Source organism: Bombina bombina, chromosome 5 (assembly GCF_027579735.1).
Source record: "Bombina bombina isolate aBomBom1 chromosome 5, aBomBom1.pri, whole genome shotgun sequence".
In the NCBI taxonomy this organism is placed as follows: Eukaryota; Metazoa; Chordata; class Amphibia; order Anura; family Bombinatoridae; genus Bombina; species Bombina bombina.
In genome coordinates this window covers 358,511,884-358,537,055 of record NC_069503.1, presented here as the reverse complement: position 1 = coordinate 358,537,055, position 25,172 = coordinate 358,511,884, and the positions used below count along the sequence as shown (strand labels likewise).

Genomic DNA, 25,172 nt, shown 5'->3' with positions numbered 1-25,172 from the left:
AAAGGGATTATCTTTCTTTTTAAATAACATAAATTCTGGTTAACTGTCCCTTTAAGAATAAGGAATATGAAAACCTGCAGCAAAAAGGAAGCTGTATTTAACACCAGGCACATTTAATAACACTTTTTTGCCACTATTTTAACTTTTGCAATGTAAACTCTCCCTAAGATGGTGGCAAAGGGCAGGTTCATACGTCCCTGCTCACTAGATTATAAGTAAGTGCTATTACTGTGAAGTGGAAGCCCATGCGCCAAGTGTTAGACCACATAAATTCACGGTGCAGTCATGTGTACCCTGTAAAAATTGCCTATTAACTGTTGAATCGCTCAATATAGAGTTACAAAAACTGACTCTGGAAGCAACATCAGCACAAGAACTTTTTATAGCCAAACAACTGTCCCCCCATATCAACATGCACAATTGTGATCTTCAGCTGGAGTGGAATAAAGCACGCCGCCACTGGGCTCGGGAGCACTGGAAACATGTTCTGTGGAGTAAGGAATCACGCTTCCCTATCTGGCAGTCTGATGGAAGAATCTAGATGTGGCAAATGCAAGGAGAACGCTACCTACTGCATAGTGCCCACTGTAAAATGTAGTGCAGGGATAAGGGTCTGGTACTGTTTTTCAGGGTTTGGGCTAGGTCTCTAAGTTCCAGTGAAGGGTGATCCTAATGCCACAGGATATAAAGACTCTTAAGGTCATTTATAATCTCACCAGATCATTGAGCTTTAGAGAGTTGAGTGCAAGGACCTAATGATCTATAGATCACCTCTCCAGCAAGATTATCTAGGAAGTCCAGTCAGCACTGCAAGGTCCCACAAAAATTTTTAGAACAGCAAATTTAAGCTTGAGAGCTGTTTATTTAGCTATGCAGGGTTCTGGATTTGAAGAAGGGCACATACTTTGCAATACATTGTAAATTGCTGATAATCAAAACAGAGTTCCGGTGAAATTACTTTTCCTTTATACTTTTGATGCTTTTGATGATAAATAAAATCTAGTTAAGACTGATGATTTATCGGGCTACACTGATATAATCAATAGCATTATTATTATATAATTACTAATATTATGTTGATATTTTTATTAGAAGGTTTGATTTAATAGAAGCAGTAGCATTATTATTCTTTTTTAACATACTAATGATATCTAAACGTGCTTATTTAATTGGTTGTATGTTATTAATTGCTATTTCTAGATATCAAGAGTACAGGGTAAACTCTCCTGCATTGTCAAGACTTCCATGGGGAAGGGAACGAGAGTATGGAGGGATAGGACCAGTATCTCTCCCAGATGATCACAGACCAAAGTCAGAGCCACCTGTATTGGAGGCAAAAGGACATAAACACTATGGATATGGAGGCGACCCTTGGCCAAGGTAACTATATATGTGCATGTATTGCATTTTGGAACATTAATTCTATTTTATTCTTAACTTTATAATATGTTCTAAAAGCTTTCTCATAATAAAAGGCATTTTTTATTCATTCATTCAAAATATTTAGACTTTTTCTGGAAGTTTATTTAGTTTATCCACCACCATTAAAGCAAGTTATTACTTAACATTTGACATTATAATTTGAGAGCTTGTATTGGTAGTGTTCTCTATTACTTGAAATAGCCTACTGTAACATGTTTCATAATTTGTTTTTAGTAATTATTATGGGCCAGCGGTATTTACAAGATGAGCGGTATTTACAAGATGAGCGGTATTTATCGCTTCAGCTCAATCTCTTACTCCACTAGAAGCAAGTTTTTTGTGCGCATCAGGTAGCATTTGTATTAAAAGTTGAAAGTAAAAAATGTTCATTTGCGTGCTAATCCAATGTGCGCAAAAAGCTGAACTTAGAATATCATGCGCACGTTACTGTATTTCCCAATAGGTTTTCTCCAATTTTTTGCTCCATTGACTTCTAACACTCTACTCACGCGCCAACATGATCGCATATTCAACATGAAAATATGAATATTTCCCATTCCAATGTTTTTCACATAGCAGATATGTTCTATTTATTCATAAATACATATTTCCGCATTTTTTCTGATGCGCACATTTAAAACACACTTACTATAATGTGTAAAATATCGAGGCAGTAAAATTCAAAGCACCACCATGTGCACCAAAAGTGTCCACCAAGAGAGGAGTCCCCCGTCACAGAGTGCCGCTAACAAGCGTCTCTCGATCCCACGAATGAATACTATCACGTGACCTCAGTACGCTCCACACTTGATTCAGAAAAAACAGGTGATCCTGATGCCTCTAAGCGTTTCTCCTGGACCACGGCCGGGCTTTCTCAAAAGCAAGGTAATGCATATATATTTATATATATCTGATTATATATTGGATATAGATATATAAAGATATATATATAGGAATATCTATTTAAAAATACTTAGAACATATTGTGCTATGTGCAGAAAATTTGAATGTAAGTAAATACACAGTATAACATTTTATTAAATATGAATATTAGAAAAATATGCTTTTACGTTTTCTTCTGCTCCAATGCACTTATATATGTGTATATATGTATACATATGTATGTATGTGTTTATATGTGTATATGTGCCTGCAGATACATATATACACATATTAATGCATAAATACATATGTGCACACACACATACATATATACAGTATCTCAAAAGTGAGTATACCACGCACATTTTTGTAAATATTTTATTATATCTTTTCATGTGACAACACTGAAGAAATGACACTTTGCTACAACATAAAGTAGTGAGTGTACAGCCTGTATAACAGCGCACATGTGCTGTCCCCTCAAAATTACTCAACACACAGCCAATAATGTCTAATCCATTGGCAACAAAAGTGAGTACACCCCTAAGTGAAAATGTCCAAATTGGCCCCAAAGTGTCAATATTTTGCGTGGCCACCATTATTTTCCAGCACTGCCTTAACTCTCTTGGGCATGGAGTTCACCAGAGTTTCACAGGTTGCCACTGGAGTCCTCTTCCACTTCTCCATGACGACATCACAAAGCTGGTGGATGTTAGAGACCTTGTACTCTCCCACCTTCCATTTGAGGATGCCCCACAGATGCTAAATAGGGTTTAGGTCTGGAGACATGCTTGGCCAGTCCATCACCTTTACCCTCAGCTTCTTTAGCAAGGCAGTGGTCATCCTGGAGGTGTGTTTGGGGTCGTTATCATGTTGGAATACTGCCCTGCGGCCTAGTCTCCAAAGGGAGGGGATCATGCTCTGCTTCAGTATGTCACAGTACATGTTCCCTCAATGAACTGTAGCTCCCCAGTGCCTGCAGCACACATGCAGGCCCAGACCATGACACTCACACCACCATGCTTGACTGTAGGCAAGACACACTTGTCTTTGTACTCCTCACCTGGTTGCCGCCACAAATGCTTGACACCATCTGAACCAAATAAGTTTATCTTGGTCTCATTGTACCACAGGCCATGGTTCCAGTAATCCATGTCCTTAGTCTGCTTGTCTTCAGCAAACTGTTTGCAGGCTTTCTTGTGCATCATCTTTAGAAGAGGCTTCCTTCTGGGACGACAGCCATGCAGACCAATTTGATGCAGTGTGCGGCGTATGCTCTGAGCACTGACAGCCTGACCCCCCCCCCACCCCTTCAACCTCTGCAGCAATGCTGGCAGCACTCATACATCTGTTTCCCAAAGACATCCTCTGGATATGACGCTGAGCATGTGCACACAACTTCTTTGGTCGACCCATGGTGAGGCCTGTTCTGAGTGGAAACTGTCCTGTGAAACTGATGTATGGTCTTGCCCACCATGCTGCAGCTCAGTTTCAGGGTCTTGGCAATCTTCTTATAGCCTAGGCCATTTTTATGTAGAGAAACAATTATTATTTTCAGATCCTCAGAGAGTTCTTTGCCATGAGGTGCCATGTTGAACTTCCAGTGACCAGTATGAGAAAGTGTGAGAGCGATAACACCAAATTTAACACACCTGCTCCCCATTCACACCTGAAACCTTGTAACACTAACGAGTCACATGACACCGGGGAGGGAAAATGGCTAATTGGGCCCAATTTGGACATTTCCACTTAGAGGTGTACTCACTTTTGTTGCCAACGGTTTAGACATTAATGGCTGTGTGTTGAGTTATTTTGAGGGGGCCGCAAATTTGCACTGGTATACAGGCTGTACACTTACTACTTTACATTGTAGCAAAGTGTCATTTCTTCAGTGTATTCACATGAAAAGATATAATAAAATATTTACAAAAATGTGAGGGGTGTACTCACTTTTGTGAGATACTGTATGTATATATATATATATATATATATATATATACTCAAGCGATCGCGTTTACTTTCAACATATAATACGAGCACTACACCCAGCAAACAGCCACGATAAACCCCTTTTCGTTCACACGTAACTGTTAGTGCTCCACTCGAAATCTGGCTCTATATATTTTCTAAGCATCACTAATCTGCTAATTACACATTTTTTTTAATATCTCTACAACATTGCTACAAACATTGTTGCAAGTACCAAGGCAGAACAACAATAATCATTTTGCACATAATTAGGTAAAGAAACAATAAAGAAAATGTTCATTGTTGTGGTGTTGCGGTTGCCAGATGCTACTGTAAAGAGAAATCAAGCAGTTGTGCTGTGGTCCTGGATAAGAGCAAGAATTATGCAGGAAACCTTATTCCAAAATAGCTGAAAGGAGTAGGCAGTCAATGTCTTGTGGTCCCAGAAGATGCAAGGATCTAGCTGCGAACTTGGTGCTAGGGTAGATGGAGAGAAGCAGTTAACATGGCTTTCTTGGTTCCTGTATAAGACCAGTATCCAGCCTGGGGACTTTTCAGCACCATTTCAGCACTAAAGAGCATACCTGTGGGTCACAACTTGCTTAGCGTAACAAGAATCTTCAGTAAACGTAGCTCAGACATACAAGTAAATATAGCCAATTCAAGCAACACAGCCTAAACATGTATTCTGGGAAGTCAGGATTGGTGAGGGAACTGTATTGGGTAAAACATTTGAAAAAGGCCTGCCAATCTGAGTAGAGCGTATAATATATGGGATTTAACACTGAGTTTGACTGGACACAGATTCTAACTTACTTTATCTACAAACAACCAGGGTGGATTTCAAACTTGTTGGACTGTAATGTCATAATAGATTTGCAACTTCTATGTTGACTGGTAAAAATATACACTAAAAGCCTCACATTCTCATTCCACATAATGATATTATAACTAAAACATCCATGTTAAATCCTTGTTAATTATTATTCAGCAACAAAAGGGGTGTTCTTTTTACAGGTAACACTTATGCTTTACCTGTATTTAGGAGTGCTCTACCTTCTGTAAGTGTATTTTGTCCTCTTTAAAAGGATAGTAAAGTCAGAGATTTAGACAGAGCATAACATTTAAAACAACTTTCCATTTAACTTCTATTGTTTAATTTGCTTCCTTCTCTTGTTATCCTTTGCTGAAAGGTTTATCTAGGAAAGCTCAGGAGCAGCAAAGAACCTAGGTTCTAGTTGCCGATTGGTGGCTGCATATATATACCGATTGTCATTGGCTCACCCATTTGTTCAATTAGAACCCAGAAATGCATTGCTACTCATTCAACAAATGATACCAAGAGAATGAAGCAAAATTGATAATAGAAGTAAAATTGAAAGTTGTTTAAAATTGTATGTTCTACTTAAATCATGAAAGAAAAAAGTTAGGACCATAACTCAATGTCCTCTCCGGGTATTTTTTGTCTCAATTTGTGTAGAAACTTTCAACAACATTAAAGATCTAATGTTACACTCCTTGAGGGGTACTTATCAAGCCGTCTACTTTACCTGCCTTCGCCGGTCCAATACGCCCGCCTAAGCTCGCCTACCATCGCCGCCGCGGACCTGAATACGTTCGCCTAAGTTATAAAAAAAGCTGTCAAAAAGCCGTGCACCAAGTACGGGGTGATGAGCAGCGGACTGTGATAGTTATCACTCATCCGATCTCGCTGCTCTTCGGCTTTTTGACAGCTTTATTGACAAGCTGTCACTAAGCACCCACACTAACTACACTGTTCTACACCCTATACCGGCGCCCCCGGAGCCCCCCGCAACTCAATAAAGTTATTAACCCCTAAACCGCCGCTACTAGACCCCGCCGCAACTCTTATAAATGTATTAACCCCTAAACCGCTGCTCCCGGACACCGCCGCCACCTACATTATACCTAGTAACCCCCTATCCTGCCCCCCCTATACCGCCGCCACCTATAATAAATTTATTAAGCCCTATCCTGCGGATCCCGGACCTCGCCGCAACTAAATAAATAGTTTAACCCCAAGTTACCCTTGATATAACAAAGAATCTGTAATTGTCAGCTGGACCGGCAGAGACTGACATTATTGGCAAGCAAGGTCGACAGAATCCGACAAGGGTACTACTGCACGGAACTTTTCCGCAGAGAAAAATCAGAGCTCCTCAGTTTGAGGATTGGACAGAGCTAATTTTTTCACACATCACTCCTTCAAAGGTATCTTGCGTGTTGTTATACACTTAAGAGCAGATACTTTGGTAGCGGAAATTTCAGTTACCTTCTAAAGCCGCTCCGACAAAGGACCAATCAGGAGGCCGATCGAGGACAGCGCCCATAAAGGTGACGTCACCCCGCTACGGCAGTAACTTTGAACACAGAGACTTCAGAACACACACAGTGTGGGGGTAAGCCTGCGGTTGATCGCTAACTTAGAGTATGAACTGTGGAATTTACTCCTGATATCTTTCCAACTTGAACTGTTATTAGCTCCATTGGCCCACAATAACGGATCTTCCTCTATATATATTTTTATGTGGTGGCAACCTGAGTTTTATTTTTATTTTTAACGGAGACGTCTGTTAGTTTTATGCATTTATACCATTTTAAGAATATTGTCTAATATCGTTCTTTTATGCTTTATGAAGTATATTAAATTGGCATAGTCCCTTTTTAAATGTAAGATTTGGTCTCTTCTTTCAACCTCAGTATCTTATACATATTAAGAACACTAGTGTACTGTTTAAAGGGATACCCTTTGTAACTTGTAATATTAAGTATTTCGTTTTCTACTGTATATACACACCATTAATGAATAGCACTTTGAATTCATTTAGATTTTGTTTTTGATAGCACTTTATTTGCAGGATATACCTGGTTTTATTTTATTATAATCACGTTTAGAGACACCTTTAGCTTTTTAGCGCTCCTGTTTTCTGTTATTTTATATTATCAAGCCGTCTACTTTACCTGCCTTCGCCGGTCCAATACGCCCGCCTAAGCTCGCCTACCATCGCCGCCGCGGACCTGAATACGTTCGCCTAAGTTATAAAAAAAGCTGTCAAAAAGCCGTGCACCAAGTACGGGGTGATGAGCAGCGGACTGTGATAGTTATCACTCATCCGATCTCGCTGCTCTTCGGCTTTTTGACAGCTTTATTGACAAGCTGTCACTAAGCACCCACACTAACTACACTGTTCTACACCCTATACCGGCGCCCCCGGAGCCCCCCGCAACTCAATAAAGTTGTTAACCCCTAAACCGCCGCTACTAGACCCTGCCGCAACTCTTATAAATGTATTAACCCCTAAACCGCTGCTCCCGGACACCGCCGCCACCTACATTATACCTAGTAACCCCCTATCCTGCCCCCCCTATACCGCCGCCACCTATAATAAATTTATTAACCCCTATCCTGCGGATCCCGGACCTCGCCGCAACTAAATAAATAGTTAAACCCCTAAACCGCTGCTCCCGAACCCCGCCGCAACCTATCTTAAACTTATTAACCCCTAATCTGCCCCCCCTACACCGTCGCCACCTATAATACATTTATTAACCCCTATCTTGCCCCCCCTACACCGCCGCAACTCTAATAAAATGATTAACCCCTAAACCTAAGTCTAACACTAACCCTAACACCCCCCTAACTTAAATATTAATTAAATAAATCTAAATAAATGTAACTCTTATTAACTAAATGAATCCTATTTAAAACTAAATACCTTTAAAATAAACCCTTATATAGCTACAATATAAATAATAATTATATTGTAGCTATCTTAGGATTTATATTTATTTTACAGGCAACTCTCAATTTATTTTAACTAGGTACAATAGCTATTAAATAGTTATTAACTATTTAATAGATACCTAGTTAAAATAAAGAGAAATTTACCTGTAAAATAAATCCTAACCTAAGTTACAATTACACCTAACACTACACTATACTTAAATAAATTATTCCTATTTAAAACTAAATACTTACCAGTAAAATAAACCCTAAGATAGCTACAATGTAATTAATAATTACATTGTAGCTATTTTAGGATTTATATTTATTTTACAGGTAACTTTGTATTTATTTTAGCTAGTTAGAATAGTTATTAAATAGTTATTAACTATTTAATAACTACCTAGCTAAAAGAAATACAAAATTACCTGTAAAATAAATCCTAACCTAAATTACAATTAAACCTAACACTACATTATCATTAAATTAATTAGCTGCAAATAACTACAATTAAATACAATTAAATAAACTAACTAAAGTACAAAAAATAAAAAAAGCTAAGTTACAAAAAATAAAAAAAATAGGTTACAAACATTTTAAAAATATTACAACAATTTTAAGCTACTTACACCTAATCTAAGCCCCCTAATAAAATAACAAAGCCCCCCAAAATAAAAAAATCCCTACCCTATTCTACATTAAAAAGTAAACAGCTCTTTTGCCTTACCAGCCCTTAAAAGGGCCTTTTGCGGGGCATGCCCCAAATAAAACAGCTCTTTTGCCTGTAAAATAAAAATACAACACCCCCCCAACATTAAAACCCACCACCCACATACCCCTAATCTAATCCAAACCCCCCTTAAATAAACCTAACACTACCCCCTGAAGATCATCCTACCTTGAGCCATGTTCAGCCAGCCGACCACCGATGGAACGGAAGAGGAGATCCGGAGCGGCAGAAGTCATTATCTAGGTGGCGCTGAAGAAATCTTTTATCCGATGAAGTCATCATCCAGGCAGTGCTGAAGAAATCTTCCATCCGATGAAGTCATCATCCAGGCGGCGTCTTCAATTTTTATCCATCCGGAGCGGAGCCATCTTCAGAGGAGCCTACGCGGATCCATCCTCTTCTTCCCAACGACTAACGACGAATGACGGTACCTTTAAGTGACGTCATCCAAGATGGCGTCACTCGAATTCCGATTGGCTGATAGGATTCTATCAGCCAATCGGAATTAAGGTAGAAAAATCTGATTGGCTGATTGAATCAGCCAATCAGATTCAAGTTCAATCCGAGTGGCGGCGGTGTAGGGGGGGGCAGGATAGGGGTTAATACATTTATTAGAGGTGGCGACGGTGTAGGGGGGGCAGGATAGGGGTTAATAAATTTATTATGGGTGGCGACGGTGTAGGGGGGCAGATTAGGGGTTAATAAGTTTAATATAGGTTGCGGCGGGGTCCGGGAGCGGCAGTTTAGGGGTTAAACTATTTATTTAGGTGCGGCGAGGTCCGGGATCGGCAGGATAGGGGTTAATAACTTAATTATAGGTGGCGGCGGTATAGGGGGGGCAGGATAGGGGTTACTAGGTATAATGTAGGTGGCGGCGGGGTCCGGGAGCGGCGGTATAGGGGGTTAACATGTTTAATATAGTTGCTGCGGGGTCCAGGAGCGGCGGTTTAGGGGGTAATAACTTTATTTAGTTGTGGGGGGCTCCGGGGGCGCCGGTATAGGGTGTAGAACAGTGTAGTTAGTGTGGGTGCTTAGTGACAGCACCCACTCGGGGTACATGTTAGGGTGTTAGGTGTAGACAGCTCCCATAGGAATGAATGGGATGTCTGGCAGCAGCAAACATGAACTTTCGCTATGGTCAGACTCCCATTGATTCCTATGGGATCCGCCGCCTCCAGGGCGGCGGTTTGAAAACAATCTACGCTGGGCCGGAAAAGTGCCGAGCGTACCTGCTAGTTTTTTGATAACTAGCAAAAGTAGTCAGATTGTGCCGCACTTGTGTGCGGAACATCTGTAGTGACTTAAGAATCGATCTGTGTCTGACTGAGTCCGGCAGATCGAAGCTTACGTCACTAAATTCTACTTTTGCCGGTGTCTAGGGCTTGATAACTAAGGCGAATCAGCCTCGCCTCAAATACGCTGTGGAATTCCAGCGTATTTGAGGTAGACACGTTGATAACTACCCTTCCTTGTATCCTCCCTATGATGCTTGCTCCGTTAGTTCATACTTCTGGAGTAGGTAGAGAAACAAAGAAAAGCACCAGGTGTATTGTAAGGGCATGATAGGACGTCTCCGGTATTTACTCAGGTTCACCAAGTGTCGATGCTGCTTCCGGTCTTGTGTTGGGATGAGCTGATACGACATCCACATTTAAAAATTATTTTTGATTACTCTATTTAAAAGAACTGTAAGCAAATAGTATTGTCCGCTCCATGTTCGTGTATACAAACGGCCAGTGGGCGTACCTCTTTAAAATTCACACCTTGTGCAATTACTTTTGTCTATACATTCATAGACTTAAAAAGTTCTCTGCCGTGGGTTGCAAATCTTATCTTCCTGGTGATGTGTTGTTTTTTTAAAACCACGTCACAGGGTTGTTGTTCAATCAAAGCCTGCTCGATCGTGCAGTTCAGATAAATGTAGCACACTTCCACACTGGATAAAGCAGCCGAGAGCTTTATTCAAGCCTTAAAAAGACAGTAAACAACGTGAGATTTTTGTATAAAATCTTTAGTTATGTATAATAAATCAAATTTTCAGTATATTTTAATTATTTATTTGGCCCCATTTTCATGTAATTTAGCTCTGAGACTTGAACAATTTCTAATTCTAAAAACTTGGATTGCAACCTTCTTAAGGCTACCTCTGCTATAAACCTCTCCCTAATTGGCTTTATCAGATAACAATTGCAAAGCAATTCACTTTATACTAACTTTATGATAGTGGCAAGCCTTGTTGTCTGCAGAACAATGCCCAGATTGGCTCCTCCAAATAAGGCGAATGATAGGTGGAGTTTGTCTATTGAAAAATTATTAAAAATGTCAAGACTTGGCTAATGTGTTATTCTATAACAACACAACAGAAATGCCTTGTATCTACAAGGTGTTTACTGTTCATTTAACACTTTACGTCCGGTATACAAGACTGCTAAATTTTCCAGAGTCATTATGTGTTGTACTCAAGCTCAACACACAACTCCCCACATGTAATATATGCGCTATCCATTTAAGGGATAGTTTAATCAAAATGAGGCACTCTTTAGCAGAAGTTTTGTAAGAATGTTATCCATTTGCTAACACACTAGATGGCAGCACTATTTCCCCTGTAGGGCTCCAGACATTCCCGATAAGAATTTAACAACTAAAAACACGCCTCCGCCGCAGTTACAACAAAATCTGAGCCTCGACCTCTTAAGCAGCAGATATTTAGTAGGGACTCAATTGCCGCCATGCTTAATACATAATTATATTTAATCAAAAGTTTAGACGGTTTATTATTATTATTATTATTATTATGACTTTAAATAAAGTGACCCACATTGGTCTTTTCACCAACATTGGTGTCAGTTGGTTGGGGGTAATAAAGTTTTGGGTTGTTAAGTGGTAAGAAACGACTAAGCTTTTAATCCATTATGTTATCTATATGGCACACATGAACTAGCACTATCTAACTGTGAAAACTGTAATAAGTTACTGAGATAAGAGGCGGTTTTAAATCAGATTGAGTCTACCTAGGTTTAGCTTTCGGCAAAGAATACCAAGAGAACAAAGTAAATTTGATGATAAAAGTAAATTGGAAAGTTGTTTAAAATTGCATGTCCTATCTGAATCATGAAAGTTTATTTTGACTTCACTGTCTCTTTAAGTTAAATGCAGGGGTCGAGTGCAGTGGGAATGCATGGGAACGGCGTTCCTGCACTATTTCTGCAGGGGAACTACATTCCCATCTGAAAAAATAGTCCCTCTCACATTTTTATGTTATGCTTTTAAAAAAAAAAAAATTAAAAAAAGGTTTCCTTTTTTAAGTAATATGCCGGTATTTATAAACACGATGCAGGTGGGTGGAGCTAAAGTGTGGGGCATTTAATGTGATGTTTTTGCACAGCATATGCTAATAAATTGGAATGGTGACCAATGTTGAATAGTCAGCAATCAGTATATATACTGTAAGGAAGCCTTGTGATATAAATAAATAATGATAGATTGATAGAGATAGGAAGATCGAGAGAGATTAGATAGAGATGGAGAGCTAAAAAGGATAAAGAAACCGTATTCTCCCACATTCTTAAATAATTAATGACACCTAAAAAATATAGCACTCCCATGTTCTGAGAATTATTTACACTAGTAATGCAAATATGAAGAATAGTTTACCAGCTCTCCATAGCTGAGAAAGCAGGAATAAGTGAGGTAAGTAAGAATGTGAGCTAAAAAAAAAAGATATCAAACAATGCTGAGGTTTTAGAGAAACTTTATTGTAAAACTGTGGATCTCTTCTATGAAGTTTTACAATTTGTCCACTGGGTGTCAGTACATTCTTGCTACTGAAACTGCTGAATTACTGCAATATATGTTCTTACCATTAGATGGAGAAGCACTCTCATTCTAACACAAATGCAATACACAGTAAATGAATGGAACAAACGTTGCATGTGATTTGTCATCCATTGCATTACATTTTGAGAAATAATTGTCACAAATACATTTTCTTTCACATCAGATGCAAGGAGCAATGCATTTTGTACACAGAAATCATTACACCAAGTTAAAGAAACTGCAAATAAATAAACAGAAAAATATTATACTGTAAAATGCTGGCATAATGTACGAGTAAATAAATACATTAAACAATCTTCTATGTAAGAGTTATGTCTATCACTGTTTAACATGCAATGCTGTACTGTGCTGCAAATAGACTCTAGTCACCAACATTCAAGAAAGAGATCATTTGAATGTTTTAATTTATAGCAATCAAAAGATCATTACTGATAAAGGAAATGTAAATCAGCTTTTTGGAGCAATTATAAATTAACAAACATCAATTCTAAAAAATAGTTTTTAAGCTTTGGAGGCTTCTACGTATAATGCACTAATAATAGATGAATCCACTACTGACTGGATCCAGTGGCAGTATTGTCACGTTTATATAATGTTCCTCTGTATAGGCATGCAGAATATGTTGGTGCTTTATAAACAATAATGATGATCATGATGAAAATTGACAAATATTGATTCTAGGGCAGTAGTGGCAACGTTTTACCAGTGTGTTATCATAGTTGTGATCTTCTAAACAGTAAAAAAAAAAAACTTGACTGTCCATGGTACCTTTTTCAAATAGTTTTGTAATCCATAATATTTATCAACAATTAAAGCTTTTTTGCTGATTATAGTATTGATTCATGAGAACAAAATATTTTATTCAGCAATATAATTGAATAAATGTATTGTGGTAGCCCAGGGTGCAAGTACATTTGTTATAAGTGACATCTTGGTTGCTCATGCCATAGGTTCAACACCCCTGTTGCAGGGGATCCTACGTGATCCAAATCAATATCTTAGTATCCCCAGTTGTTAAAGATTGTAAAAGCCATAACTATGCCAGACAGTCTCTTGTTTACATGACTTAGCACTGGATTTAATCAGATGTATGCATTACCCCTTTTCACTTTTGATATGGACCAGTGTTTGTTAGCACCCCTTATTTTCAAGATCTAGAATCGCCTAGGATATACACATAGAATTCCCCACTAGGTTTTAATGCAGAGTCATCATGGGGCCGATTTACCATCTGTCGGACGGACATGATACGCTGCAGCAATCATGTCCTCCCGACATCGCTAATTTCTGACAGCATACGATGTCGGTATTTAGCTTTGCACAAGATGTTCTGGTGAACTGCTTGTGCAATGCCGCCCCCTGCAGATTCGCGGGCAATCGGCCTCTAGCAGGGGGTGTCAATCAACCCGATCGTATCTAATCGGGTGGATTGCTGTCCGCCGCTCAGAGCAGGCGGACGAATTAAGGAGCAGCGGTCTTAAGACTTCTGCTTCTTAACTCCTGCTTCCGGCAAGCTTGAAGGCTCGCACGGAAACCAGGGGAACAGGGGCCATACAGCTCTTGTTAAATCGGCCCCGTAGTGTAGTTTGGGGTGATTTGAGTAAGATTAAACACATGTTTATATTTAATGCTTCTTCCTATGATCTCAAATCATAAACATGGAATGCCAGGGGTGTATTGTGGCCTAGCCCAACTAAACTTGTGTAAGGTCAGTAGGATTTAGGAGAGGGGCAGCAAATGTTGTGGAGTAGTTCTCACCATTATTTATTAATTTTATTATAAATGAATCATCCCTGGTTTGCTAGTGGGGGAAATATATATGAGGCAAATATGAGGCAAAATAGTAGTGTTAGGAAAGGGGTTTGCTGGTAGCAGATTCCCCAGAGCAACTAAAAAACTAAATACATCACTGCAGAAAGCAAAACCTTTACTGCGTTTGATTTTACATCCAGCGGTGTCTAATTTATAGTTTGTTTACAAAAGCAATTGCTAATGTGCGATTGCTTCTTCTAAAGCTACTGGGTTTTTTTATTATAAAAACTGAATCTGTGGATTTGCAAGAAAAGGTAACTAGCTGGTTGCTCCTTGAACCATAATTGTTTATGGAGCAGATGTACACAGCAAGCCTTACAGTCAAACAACCTCTACACACCCAGGACCTTTAGCCATGGAAAGTTATGCAGTGCTACAAATGACCCTGCTTTATTGCCATTTGTAAATAACTCTGTGGTATGACAAGTGCTTACCATAAGCATTTTACTACCTTACTTTAAGCAGGCAGCTACTTTGCTTGGATGCTGCTCTATGCACCTTCCTTCATATACACTGGCCCCTAGCTTGATCTAACACATCTTTTGTATGAAATATAAATTTAAATTTAGCAACAACAAAAAAACTTGGACCCAGATTAGTCCTAATATCTAGACTAGGGATATGCAGATCCCATCTTGGATAATCACAAAAAGTGTTATAGACTTCCATTTTTCACCCAGTTAATATACTTCCTCATTAAGGTTTACAACTAAATTAATGTTTTTTTAAGGTGTTAAGCATAACACTCATTTTTAATTTAGGTTTCTAGAGGAAAATCAGCAGCGTGTTTAACTTTTGCAACCTTCATCTGTGATCAACTCAGCTGACTCAGGGCTCATTTATAAAAAAAAAACTTGCCGGCATGGGGAGGAGTCATGAGGTTTTTTTGTAATGTATTGTTATTTCCTGAGCCCTGCATACTGAGATAAACAGCTCTCAAGCATATCTAAGTTGCATTTCTAAAAATTATTTCAGGAACCTTGCAGTACTGATGAGCCTTCTTAGATAATCTTGCCAGACCAGTACACATACATCGGATTACAATCACTATTACAGTATACAACAAACTGGGCCCTTAGCTACAACAAATATGTACATATACGTGAAACTACAGAGCACAATTAAAAAAGAATGATTACTTAATGAATGAATAAATAACAAAAGTATCTGTGTTGAGATAAAGCCCCAATTGTAAATAGCTTCACAGTTAGGCAGTGTAGTGTAACATTAACAGTGCCAAGTACAAACGTAGGGTGCAAATTGCAGTATAAAGTGAGATATCCAGGAAAATCATGAGGGACCTCAGTGTAACCTGCTCCTACCCTTTAAAACGAGTACAAGGTAGGACAAAATCCAGAGTGCCCAATACTTAATACTGGAAACTGGAAAGGCAACTCACCACTCTTGCAGAAATACCATAAAAACGGCACACACCAGTCCTCCTGGCATGAGCTACTGTCAAACTGCCGATTGAACCAAGCATCTTGGGGGATCACATGTGACCAAATGCACATACCCACTCCTTGCCTTGCTGTGGTGGTGCTTCAACAAAAATCAACTCTCACGATGTTCCCTAAATTGCATGTGTACCCCTGCTAGTCTGACGTCATCCACAGGCTTTGCTGAAGCAATGTTTGTAACGCCCAACTTCAATGGTATGAACACAATAGAACGGAGTCCCTGTACTCTGGATAAATAGGCAACAAACAGTTCCAGAGCAGTGTTCCCTCTAAGGCTAGTTCTGTGAGCGGCCCAGCAGTGAAGCAGTTAATAAGGGTACCACAGCTTGCGGTCTATATTGTGTAGTGTTTGCTAATTGCTCTAATTAACTATTTTACTGCTGGGCCGCTCACAAAACTGGCCTTAGAGGGAACTGTTCCAGAGGTGTTCAAAATAAAAACAACTAATTTATTAGTAATTGATTTAAATAAATAACAGCAGAATCCACACAAGGGGCAAAAGTTAGTAAAAAAAAGTCTGACCAGTTTCGGTCCTCAGACTGCACTCTTAGGGGCCGATTTATCAAATGTCGGGCGGACATGATTCGCTGTAGCGAATCATGTCCGCCCGACATTGCTAAATGCTGACAGTTTCCGCTGTCGGCATTTAACATTGCACAAGCATTTCTTGAGAAATGATTGTGCAATGCCGCCCCCTGCACTCCCGCTAGCAGGGGGTTTCTATCATCCCGATCGTATTTTACGACCACTGCTTCGTAAATCCTGTTTCCGGCAAGCCAGAAGGCTCGCGCGGAATAAGCAGCATCCGCTACTTGATAAATGTACCCCATAGGCTCTTAACATACAGATGTCCCATTACTGATAGACTAAAACAAATTGGAACATAATTAACCCCTTTCAATCATTGATGTATACTAGCCCACAAAAACTTTATATAAATTAATAGATTGTTTTAAGAAATTTACAAATTGACCATAAGGCTAACTAGTTAATTATAGCTAGTGTAAAACAGGTACAATATACCAATAAAGAAAACAGATGACAAAAAAACAAACATTCAATAAATTAAACTAATTAGTGAGGTATATATAGTTATAGTCAATCACTTGCAGATACATTCACAAACACAGGGAATATTCTTATGCTATTCCCAGTAGTTAAAGGGATAGAAAACCCTATTTTTTCTTTCTTTCATGATTCAGATAGAGCATGAAATTTTAAGCAACTTTCTAATTTACTCCTATTATCAATTTTTCTTTGTTCTCTTGGTATTTTTATTTGAAAAGCAGGAATGTAAGCTTAAGAGCTGGCCCATTTTTGGTTCAGAACCTGAGTTGCACTTGCTAATTGGTTTGCTAAATGTAGCCACCATTCACAAGCGCTAGCCAGGGTGCTGAAACCAAAAATGGGCTGAGTGGCAGGTCTGAAAATCCATTATACTTCCTGTCGACAAAAGTAATCTAAAATTGTCCCTACCTCTCAAGAGCTTTTTCGTCTGCTTTATAGCCTGCCGTATAAAGTAAGCGACATTCTTGTGGTGAACCTCAATACAATGTCTAGACAGAGCTGAGCAGGTTCTATACCGTGAGATATATGAAAAAAATGAAAAATGTTCCCTGATACGTGTGCCTACATCTAGTGTCTTTCTGCCCACATACTGTCAGGAACATTAGATGCATTAAATGACATAGACAACAAAAATACAGGTAAAATTTATGTTACTCCTTGTCTCAAATGTCTCTTCCTTAGGAATAGGAGTAAATATCTGTCTCTCTTTCCTCACTCTCTGCCTAGTACCAAAATCACCACCTCTACCAGGTGATTATAAGAATAGAACACAATGAGCAAAATTTATTAAGCCCCGTAAAAATGCGCCTAAAAAGTCACAATTATTTCCGCATTAGTTTGCAATGTGTGTAGTCAAAAATGTCGCCAGTATTTATCAAAATTTTAGAGGCATTTTTGGGGCACATTTTCTTTGCAATGTCAAGTGAATGGCTGAGCTAATTTTCTTTATTATCAATCTTAACTTTAGACACCGGTAAATGGTTTTATTGTTTTTATCCTATTATAACAGAATAAATTAATCACGTGATTGTTTGTAAAAATGTTATTTCTTATATTAAAGTAATTTTTATTTTGGCCCTTCTTTAGCACTCTTTCATCAAGGAAGATTGCTGTTTTTGGAGCGTATCTTTGTTCTTTTTAGTACAATTATTTCAATTGCACTTTAAATTATTTTACTTTTTTGTAAATCTGTATATACCTTTTTTTTATTTAATTAATTATTATTCTACAGGTACTGCGCCTTGTTGTGGGCAATTTCTAACCCTAGATACAGCCATTAAAGCAAGAAAAATACATTTTTCCATTTTCCCTCCAGACAAACAACAATATCGCTCTTTATTTTTCACTATCTCGCAAACCTACATCGTCGAGATTAAATACAGTGAATATTGCACTTTTCAAAAATATAAGAAAACTGCAAATATATACGGGCATTTTAAAATTCCAATAGAGATTAATACATGAATTAGACATTTCCACACAACTTATTCGCATATATTAAAGACTTGCGAATGGTCAAGAGTCAATTTGTTCGCACTTATGAAAAGTTGTGAATTTATTGGCGAATAACCTTTCATAAATTTGGTGATATTATTTGTACAGGTTTTTTTTGATGACAAATGTGAGAATTTTCTTTTTCTTACTTTGATAATTAAGTACTGGCGAAACCTCAACATTTGCAGGATTTGAATATTGGAAAATTCAAATAGTATTACAGTAAAAATAGTTATACAAACTATTTTATTATTTAAAGGTTATTAGGCTAAAAATGAATTGATCATATATTAGTTGAATTCAAGAACAGTAAAACGTCTGTTTATACTATTTGCAGCTTCCTCTACAGTAATAAAAATACAAGGAAAACTCTTTCTGTAAATGTGGGACGTCCCAAAAGAATAAAAATAGTAATTAGGCACCTTATAAAAAACTTTTCCCAAAGATCAGTAAATATATTAAAAAATCCCTATAAAGGTAAAAATAAGTCCCTTCTATATGTCCGTTCCAATATTTGTGTTGTTACACATATATTTAGTAGCGCCCTATGTGGGTTGGCAAGTTTATTTCCTCACATCCTTTTATGTATTAGACGAGCGTTAGTGGTTGTGGGTTTACTTAAATATCTGAACTGCTACCATCTCTTACAGTCAGCAATCTTCACTAAGTTCCATTCTGATGTTTCACACCGCTATCAGCATTTTACACCTATGTACTGCATCTGACATGTGCATTCTATGAAGTATATCACCCCTTTGTCTGTACATCTTATTGCATCTTTTATCTTCAAAAAGAATTCCAGTTTGTTATGATATGACTTCTTTAGTCTTCACTCTGTAGTGACATTCTCTACAGCAAAAACTTGGAAAGAAGTTGTATCAAAATTATTATATATTGTATAGTTATTACACTATATTATGTATAACAGTATATTTATTAAATGAATTATTTCCATCACAATTAGATTATAATTTTTTGTTTGTTTATAGTTGTTATTGTTTAGTCACAATATATATAAGTAATTAACATCTTTGGGTCATTATGTGTTAATTATTACACTGTGTTAGGACTAGTAGTATATTTATTAGGATGTCACAGATTTATTTTATAGCATTGTCAATAAGAGTGCACTTTGTTATATGATGCACATAGTATTATTTTATGGTACACTCTATAGTGAGGTTGCAGGATATTGGTAGGTCAATACATGATGCTAGAATAGTAGCATGTGGATGTTGTATATTTGGTGTTGAGAATATTATGAATGATCAGTGTCACAATAGCACTCATTTTATTATTATGGGGATGGATCATGTCAAGACGTTAGTATTGTCATGTGGTTACTATGTTCCACAGGATTGGTTTTTAGAATAGAGGTGTGACTAGATGGTACTTACTATTAGGAGGTTTGATTTTTATATAGATATATTGGATTAGATGGTTTCATATGTATTGTAACATGCATACATATATTACGTTTTTAACCTTACGTTGATTCTCTTATCCGGGACTGCTTGTATTTGTAAAAGTGGTTTATATGTGGATGGTTGGGGTATTTTATTTTGCTAACTTTTTTAGATGTGATATATTAAGGTGAATCCAAGAGGTGATAAGCTCATATCCTAGTTGAATGGCGTGTTAGCATTATTAATTGTGATTAGCTACTAAATACTATATTAAAAATGTGTCTTCTATTAGCAGAACACTCCAGATGAAACAGCCCTTGCAGCTGTGAGACGCACTCCGGGTTCTGCTGTCGATTTTTAGGGTGACTTTGTGTTCACACTAATTTTTTTAATATACTTCATGACTTGTAATAAACATTTTTTATGCCAAGTATATATATATATATATATATATATATGTGTGTGTGTGTGTATATATATATATATGTGTGTATGTATATATATATATATATATATATATACACACAGTGGGGCAAAAAAGTATTTAGTCAGCCACCAATTATGAAAGTTCTCCCACTTAAGAAGATGAGAGAGGCCTGTAATTTTCATCATAGGTATACCTCAACTATGAGAGACAAAATGTTGAAACAAATCCAGACAATCAATGACAATGGAAAATAAGTATTTGGTCAATATCAAAAGTTCATCTCAATATTTTGTTATATAGCCTTTGTTGGCAATGACAGAGGTCAAACGTTTTCTGTAAGTCTTCACAAGGTTGTCACACACTGTTGCTGGTATGTTGGCCCATTCCTGCATGCAGATCTCCTTTAGAACAGTGATGTTTTGGGGCTGTCGCTGGGCAACACGGACTTTCAACTCCCTCCAAAGGTTTTCTATGGGGTTGAGATCTGGAGACTGGCTAGGCCAATCCAGGACCTTGAAATGCTTCTTACGAAGCCACTCCTTCGTTGCCTGGGCGGTGTGTTTGGGATCATTGTCATGCTGAAAGACCCAGCCATGTTTCATCTTCAATGCCCTTGCTTTCATGTACACGGATCAGTCGTCCTGTTCCCTTTGCAGAGAAACAGCCTCAAAGCATGATGTTGCCACCCCCATGCTTCACAGTAGGTATGGTGTTCTTTGGTTGCAACTCAGCATTCTCTCTCCTCCAAACACGACGAGTTGTGTTTCTACCAAACAGTTCTACTTTGGTTTCATCTGCCCATATGACATTCTCCCAATCCGCTTCTGGATCATCCAAATGCTCTCTATCATACTTCAGATGGGCCCGGACATGTACTGGCTTAAGCAGGGGGACACGTCTGGCACCGCAGGACCTGAGTCCCTGGCGGCGTAGTGTGTTACTGATGGTAGGCTAGCCTTTGTTACGTTGGTCCCAGCTCTCTGCAGGTAATTCACTAGGTCCCCCCTTGTGGTTCTGGGATGTTTGCTCACCGTTCTTGTGATCATTTTGACCCAACGGGGTGAGATCTTGCGTGGAGCCCCAGATCGAGGGAGATTATCAGTAGTCTTGAATTTCTTCCATTTTCTAATTATTGCTCCCACAGTTGATTTATTCACACCAAGCTGCTTGCCTATTGCAGATTCAGTCTTCCCAGCCTGGTGCAGGTCTACAATTTTGTTTCGGGTGTCCTTCAACAGCTCTTTGGTCTTCACCATAGTGGAGTTTGGAGTGTGACTATTTGAGGTTGTGGACAGGTGTCTTTTATACTGATAACAAGTTCAAACAGGTGCCATTAATACAGGTAATGAGTGGAGGACAGAGGAGCCTCTTAAAGAAGACGATACAGGTCTGTGAGAGCCAGAAATCTTGCTTGTTTGTAGGTGACCAAATACTTATTTTCCACCATAATATGCAAATAAATTCTTTCCAAATCAGACAATGTGATTTTCTGGATTTGTTTCCACATTTTGTCTCTCATAGTTGAAGTATACCTATGATGAAAACTACAGGCCTCTCTCATCTTCTTAAGAGGGAGAACTTGCACAATTGGTGGCTGACTAAATACTTTTTTGCCCCACCGTATATATATATATATATATATATATATATATATATATATATATATATATATATATATATATATATACTGCTTATACAGGGGTGGTAAAATATGACTTTGGTTTACTAGTCGGGGTTAAAAGCTACTAGCCCGGAGCGAAAAAAATTAAAATAGATATAATAAGTTTACTTATTTTTAACTTAAAAAGTTCCACTGCAATGTATCAGAGGGGTGATGCAGGTGTTCTATCAAAAACTCCAAGGTATCCAAGACTCCAAGATGACGACACATCTGATTGGTTGTGCATCCTGTCACTCACTGAGACATGGACCAATTAGATGGGCACTGTAATCGCCTATCTTCACTATCTATTCTGCCTCCGCCTCGGGAGTTGAAGGGGGGCAAAACCTCATTCCCCAAGGTTCACTTAGGGTGGATGCCAGAGGATCGGTGGTGCGACCCCCAGATAGGGGCAAACCCAAACAGTGAAAACAGAAGAGTCACCGGTAGTGACGTCATATTGAAGATTTCGATTTCTTGGAGTTCTTGACAGAACACAGGGATGCACTAAGAGAAGGGCAGAGCTAACACCATAGAGATCACACCCCCAGCCAATCAGATGTGAATAGGCTAATACAAGACAACTACTAGTAAAAAAACAGCACACGCAGTAATTGTGATTTGTATCAAGTTTACACTTACAGTTTGATTAATATTTTTGTACAGCTATATTAAGCATATAAAATTATTATGTTCCTGGTGATAATATGCAATCAGTGCACGCTCTCATAGGAACTAGTACACACACAGGAGTGGGACACAAATAAAGCTGATCGGTACAGCCTGTTTTTAATTCACTCGGTATGTGTATGCTGTTTGTTCAGCCCTGAACATACATAAATCAGGAGCTACAAATCTGCTGTACAGATCCCTTCTTCAATCTCCCTACTGCCTGGCATATCCTGTGCACTGATTCAGGCTTGCAGCCTGCTTCTGGGTCCTACCGCTCAGCACCGGAGCTCCCCAGCCTAGCTGCGCTGTTCGTATAAAGCTGGGTGCTTCATTATCCTGCATTCCTGCTGCCTCTCAGCATCGGAGCTCCCTAGCCTAGCTGTGCTGTGTTTGTTAATGGCTGGGATAAAGTCTAATTTCTAAGTCGTCCACTGCAATTTCTAAGTCGTCCAGGACTAGTGAACCAGTGGCCCTGTGTGTATATATATGAATATATTTACTTTTTTATTTTTAAAGATTTTTTTAAAAGATTTTTTTTGCAGTCATTGGAGCCGATTTATCAATGTCCGCCAGACATCGCTGAATGCCGACAGCATACGCTGTCGCCATTTAACATTGCACAAGCAGTTCCGGTGAACTGCTTGTGCAATGCCGCCTCCTGAAGATTTGCGGCCGTTGTCAGTCAACCCGATTGTACAGGATCGGGCGGATTGATGTCCGCAGCCTCAGAGGAAGCGTATGATTAAGGAGCAGTGGTCTTAAGACCGCTGCTTCTTAACTCCTGTTTCCGGCGAGCCTGAAGGCTCACGTGGAAACAGGGGTATTTGGCCCCATTCGGCCATGATAAATCGGCCTTTACTATGTTGAAATTATTTGGAATGCATTTTCCACTTATTTGTTGCAATTAGTTTTCATAAGCAAAACTCCACTCACAATTTGCCTTATTTGGAGGAGCCAATCTGGGTTTGTTACCAGAGTAGACACAACTAGCTATGGTCATTATGCATCTACCTCTTTATTGTTCTGCATTTCTTATGTTATCATCTTAGCTGAAAGAATGGAAAAACTCTTCATTTTCAAAAATATGTTTACATCATTAAACAGTTTATATTACAAGCTGAAAGTGTTTACCGGCCTTTAAAGTATTTCATATTTTTATACTGACCTTGTATTACCAAGAGATTCATGTTATCTGCTGAATGATGAGACTCTCCTCTTCAAAGGGACAGTTAACACCTGGAGATTTGTAAATAAAATGTTTAGTTATATGTAATGAAGCAACTCTGGGCTAGATAATGAATGGAGCGCAAAATTGCGCTTTCACAATCGCCATATTTGCTCCAGTCAGTAATACCAGTGCACACAAATGTGAGCTGGTATTAAAAGTAAAGCGCAATGCAAACATGATCTCGTGTTCGCATTGCATGGAAGCTTTGCACTCACAAGAACGCGCTTCCATAGGCTCCATTGGGAGCCTCGTTCTGATGATGATAGACACAGCACAGAACCTAGCGCAACGAAGGGGGTAAGTCGCGCAGCGTTGGACAGAATATTTAAAATATATATGAATATGAATATATATTTATATATATTTATGTGTTTATATGTGTAGAAGCATATACATATATATTTACAGTTAAAACACAGTCCCCATAGCCGGTTTTTCACCTCACATCCCCTCACATTACCCCTTATAACTGCTTTGTGCAGTTATTTTAATTTTTAAAAAAAGATGCTCATATTTTTTTTTTAGAAATGAACTGTAAACTTTTTTGGGGGGGGCAATTGGTGAACATTTTTCCAATAACTAGAGATCTTGGGGCCTATTTATTATGTGTCTGTTGGACATGATCCAATCAGCGGATCATGTCCAACAGACATCGCTGAATGCGGAGAGCAATACGCTCTCCGCATTAAGCATTGCATCAGCAGCTCTTGGGAACTGCTAATGCAATGCTGCCCCATGCAGATTTGCGGCCGTTAGCAGGGAGGTGTCAATCAACCTGATCGTATTCGATCGGGTTGAATTGCGGCGATGTCTGTTCGCCTCCTCAGAGCAGGCGGACAGGTTAGGGAGCAGCAATCTTTAGACCGCTGCTTCATAACTAGTGTTTCTGGTGAGCCTGAAGCCTCGCCAGAAACACAGGGCTTATGGAGCTTGATAGATAGGCCCCCTTATCTAGTTAATGAATTTTAACCAGCCACTTGTAATTGCGGGTTATTTAACGTTCACCCCCGTAAACTTGCCCTCCACTTGTAATCTAACCCTTTGTAATATATGTTCATTACTTATTTTGCAACTTTTCATGTTATTTAGCTCTGAAAAACTGAGCAATTTCTAATTACCAAAACTCAAGGCTAACTCTTCTACATATCTGTCCCTAATTCACTTTAGCTAAAAACAACTGCAAAACAATGCTATCTATACTAATATAACTAGGGCAAGCCTTGTTGTCTGTGGTCTAAAGTCCGGATTGGTTCTTCCAAATAAGGCAAATAGTGGGTGGAGTTTGGCTATTGAAAAACAATTGCAGTAAAGAGGATGTTAGTTTGTTTTAAAAAAGGTAAGGCTTTGCTGATATATTATTA

At 38.6% G+C, this 25,172-nt stretch overlaps 1 protein-coding gene across 1 annotated transcript in view; it reads left to right on the top strand.

Annotated features, from left to right (window-relative positions):
- The window catches only part of C5H7orf31 (chromosome 5 C7orf31 homolog), a 180,022-nt gene that overhangs the window by 40,630 nt on the left and 114,220 nt on the right, over nt 1-25,172 (top strand). Inside the window, exon 2 of the mRNA XM_053715730.1 lies at nt 1,201-1,380. Within this exon, the coding sequence (XP_053571705.1) occupies nt 1,201-1,380 (180 nt within the window). The remainder of the gene's footprint in view (nt 1-1,200; nt 1,381-25,172) is intronic.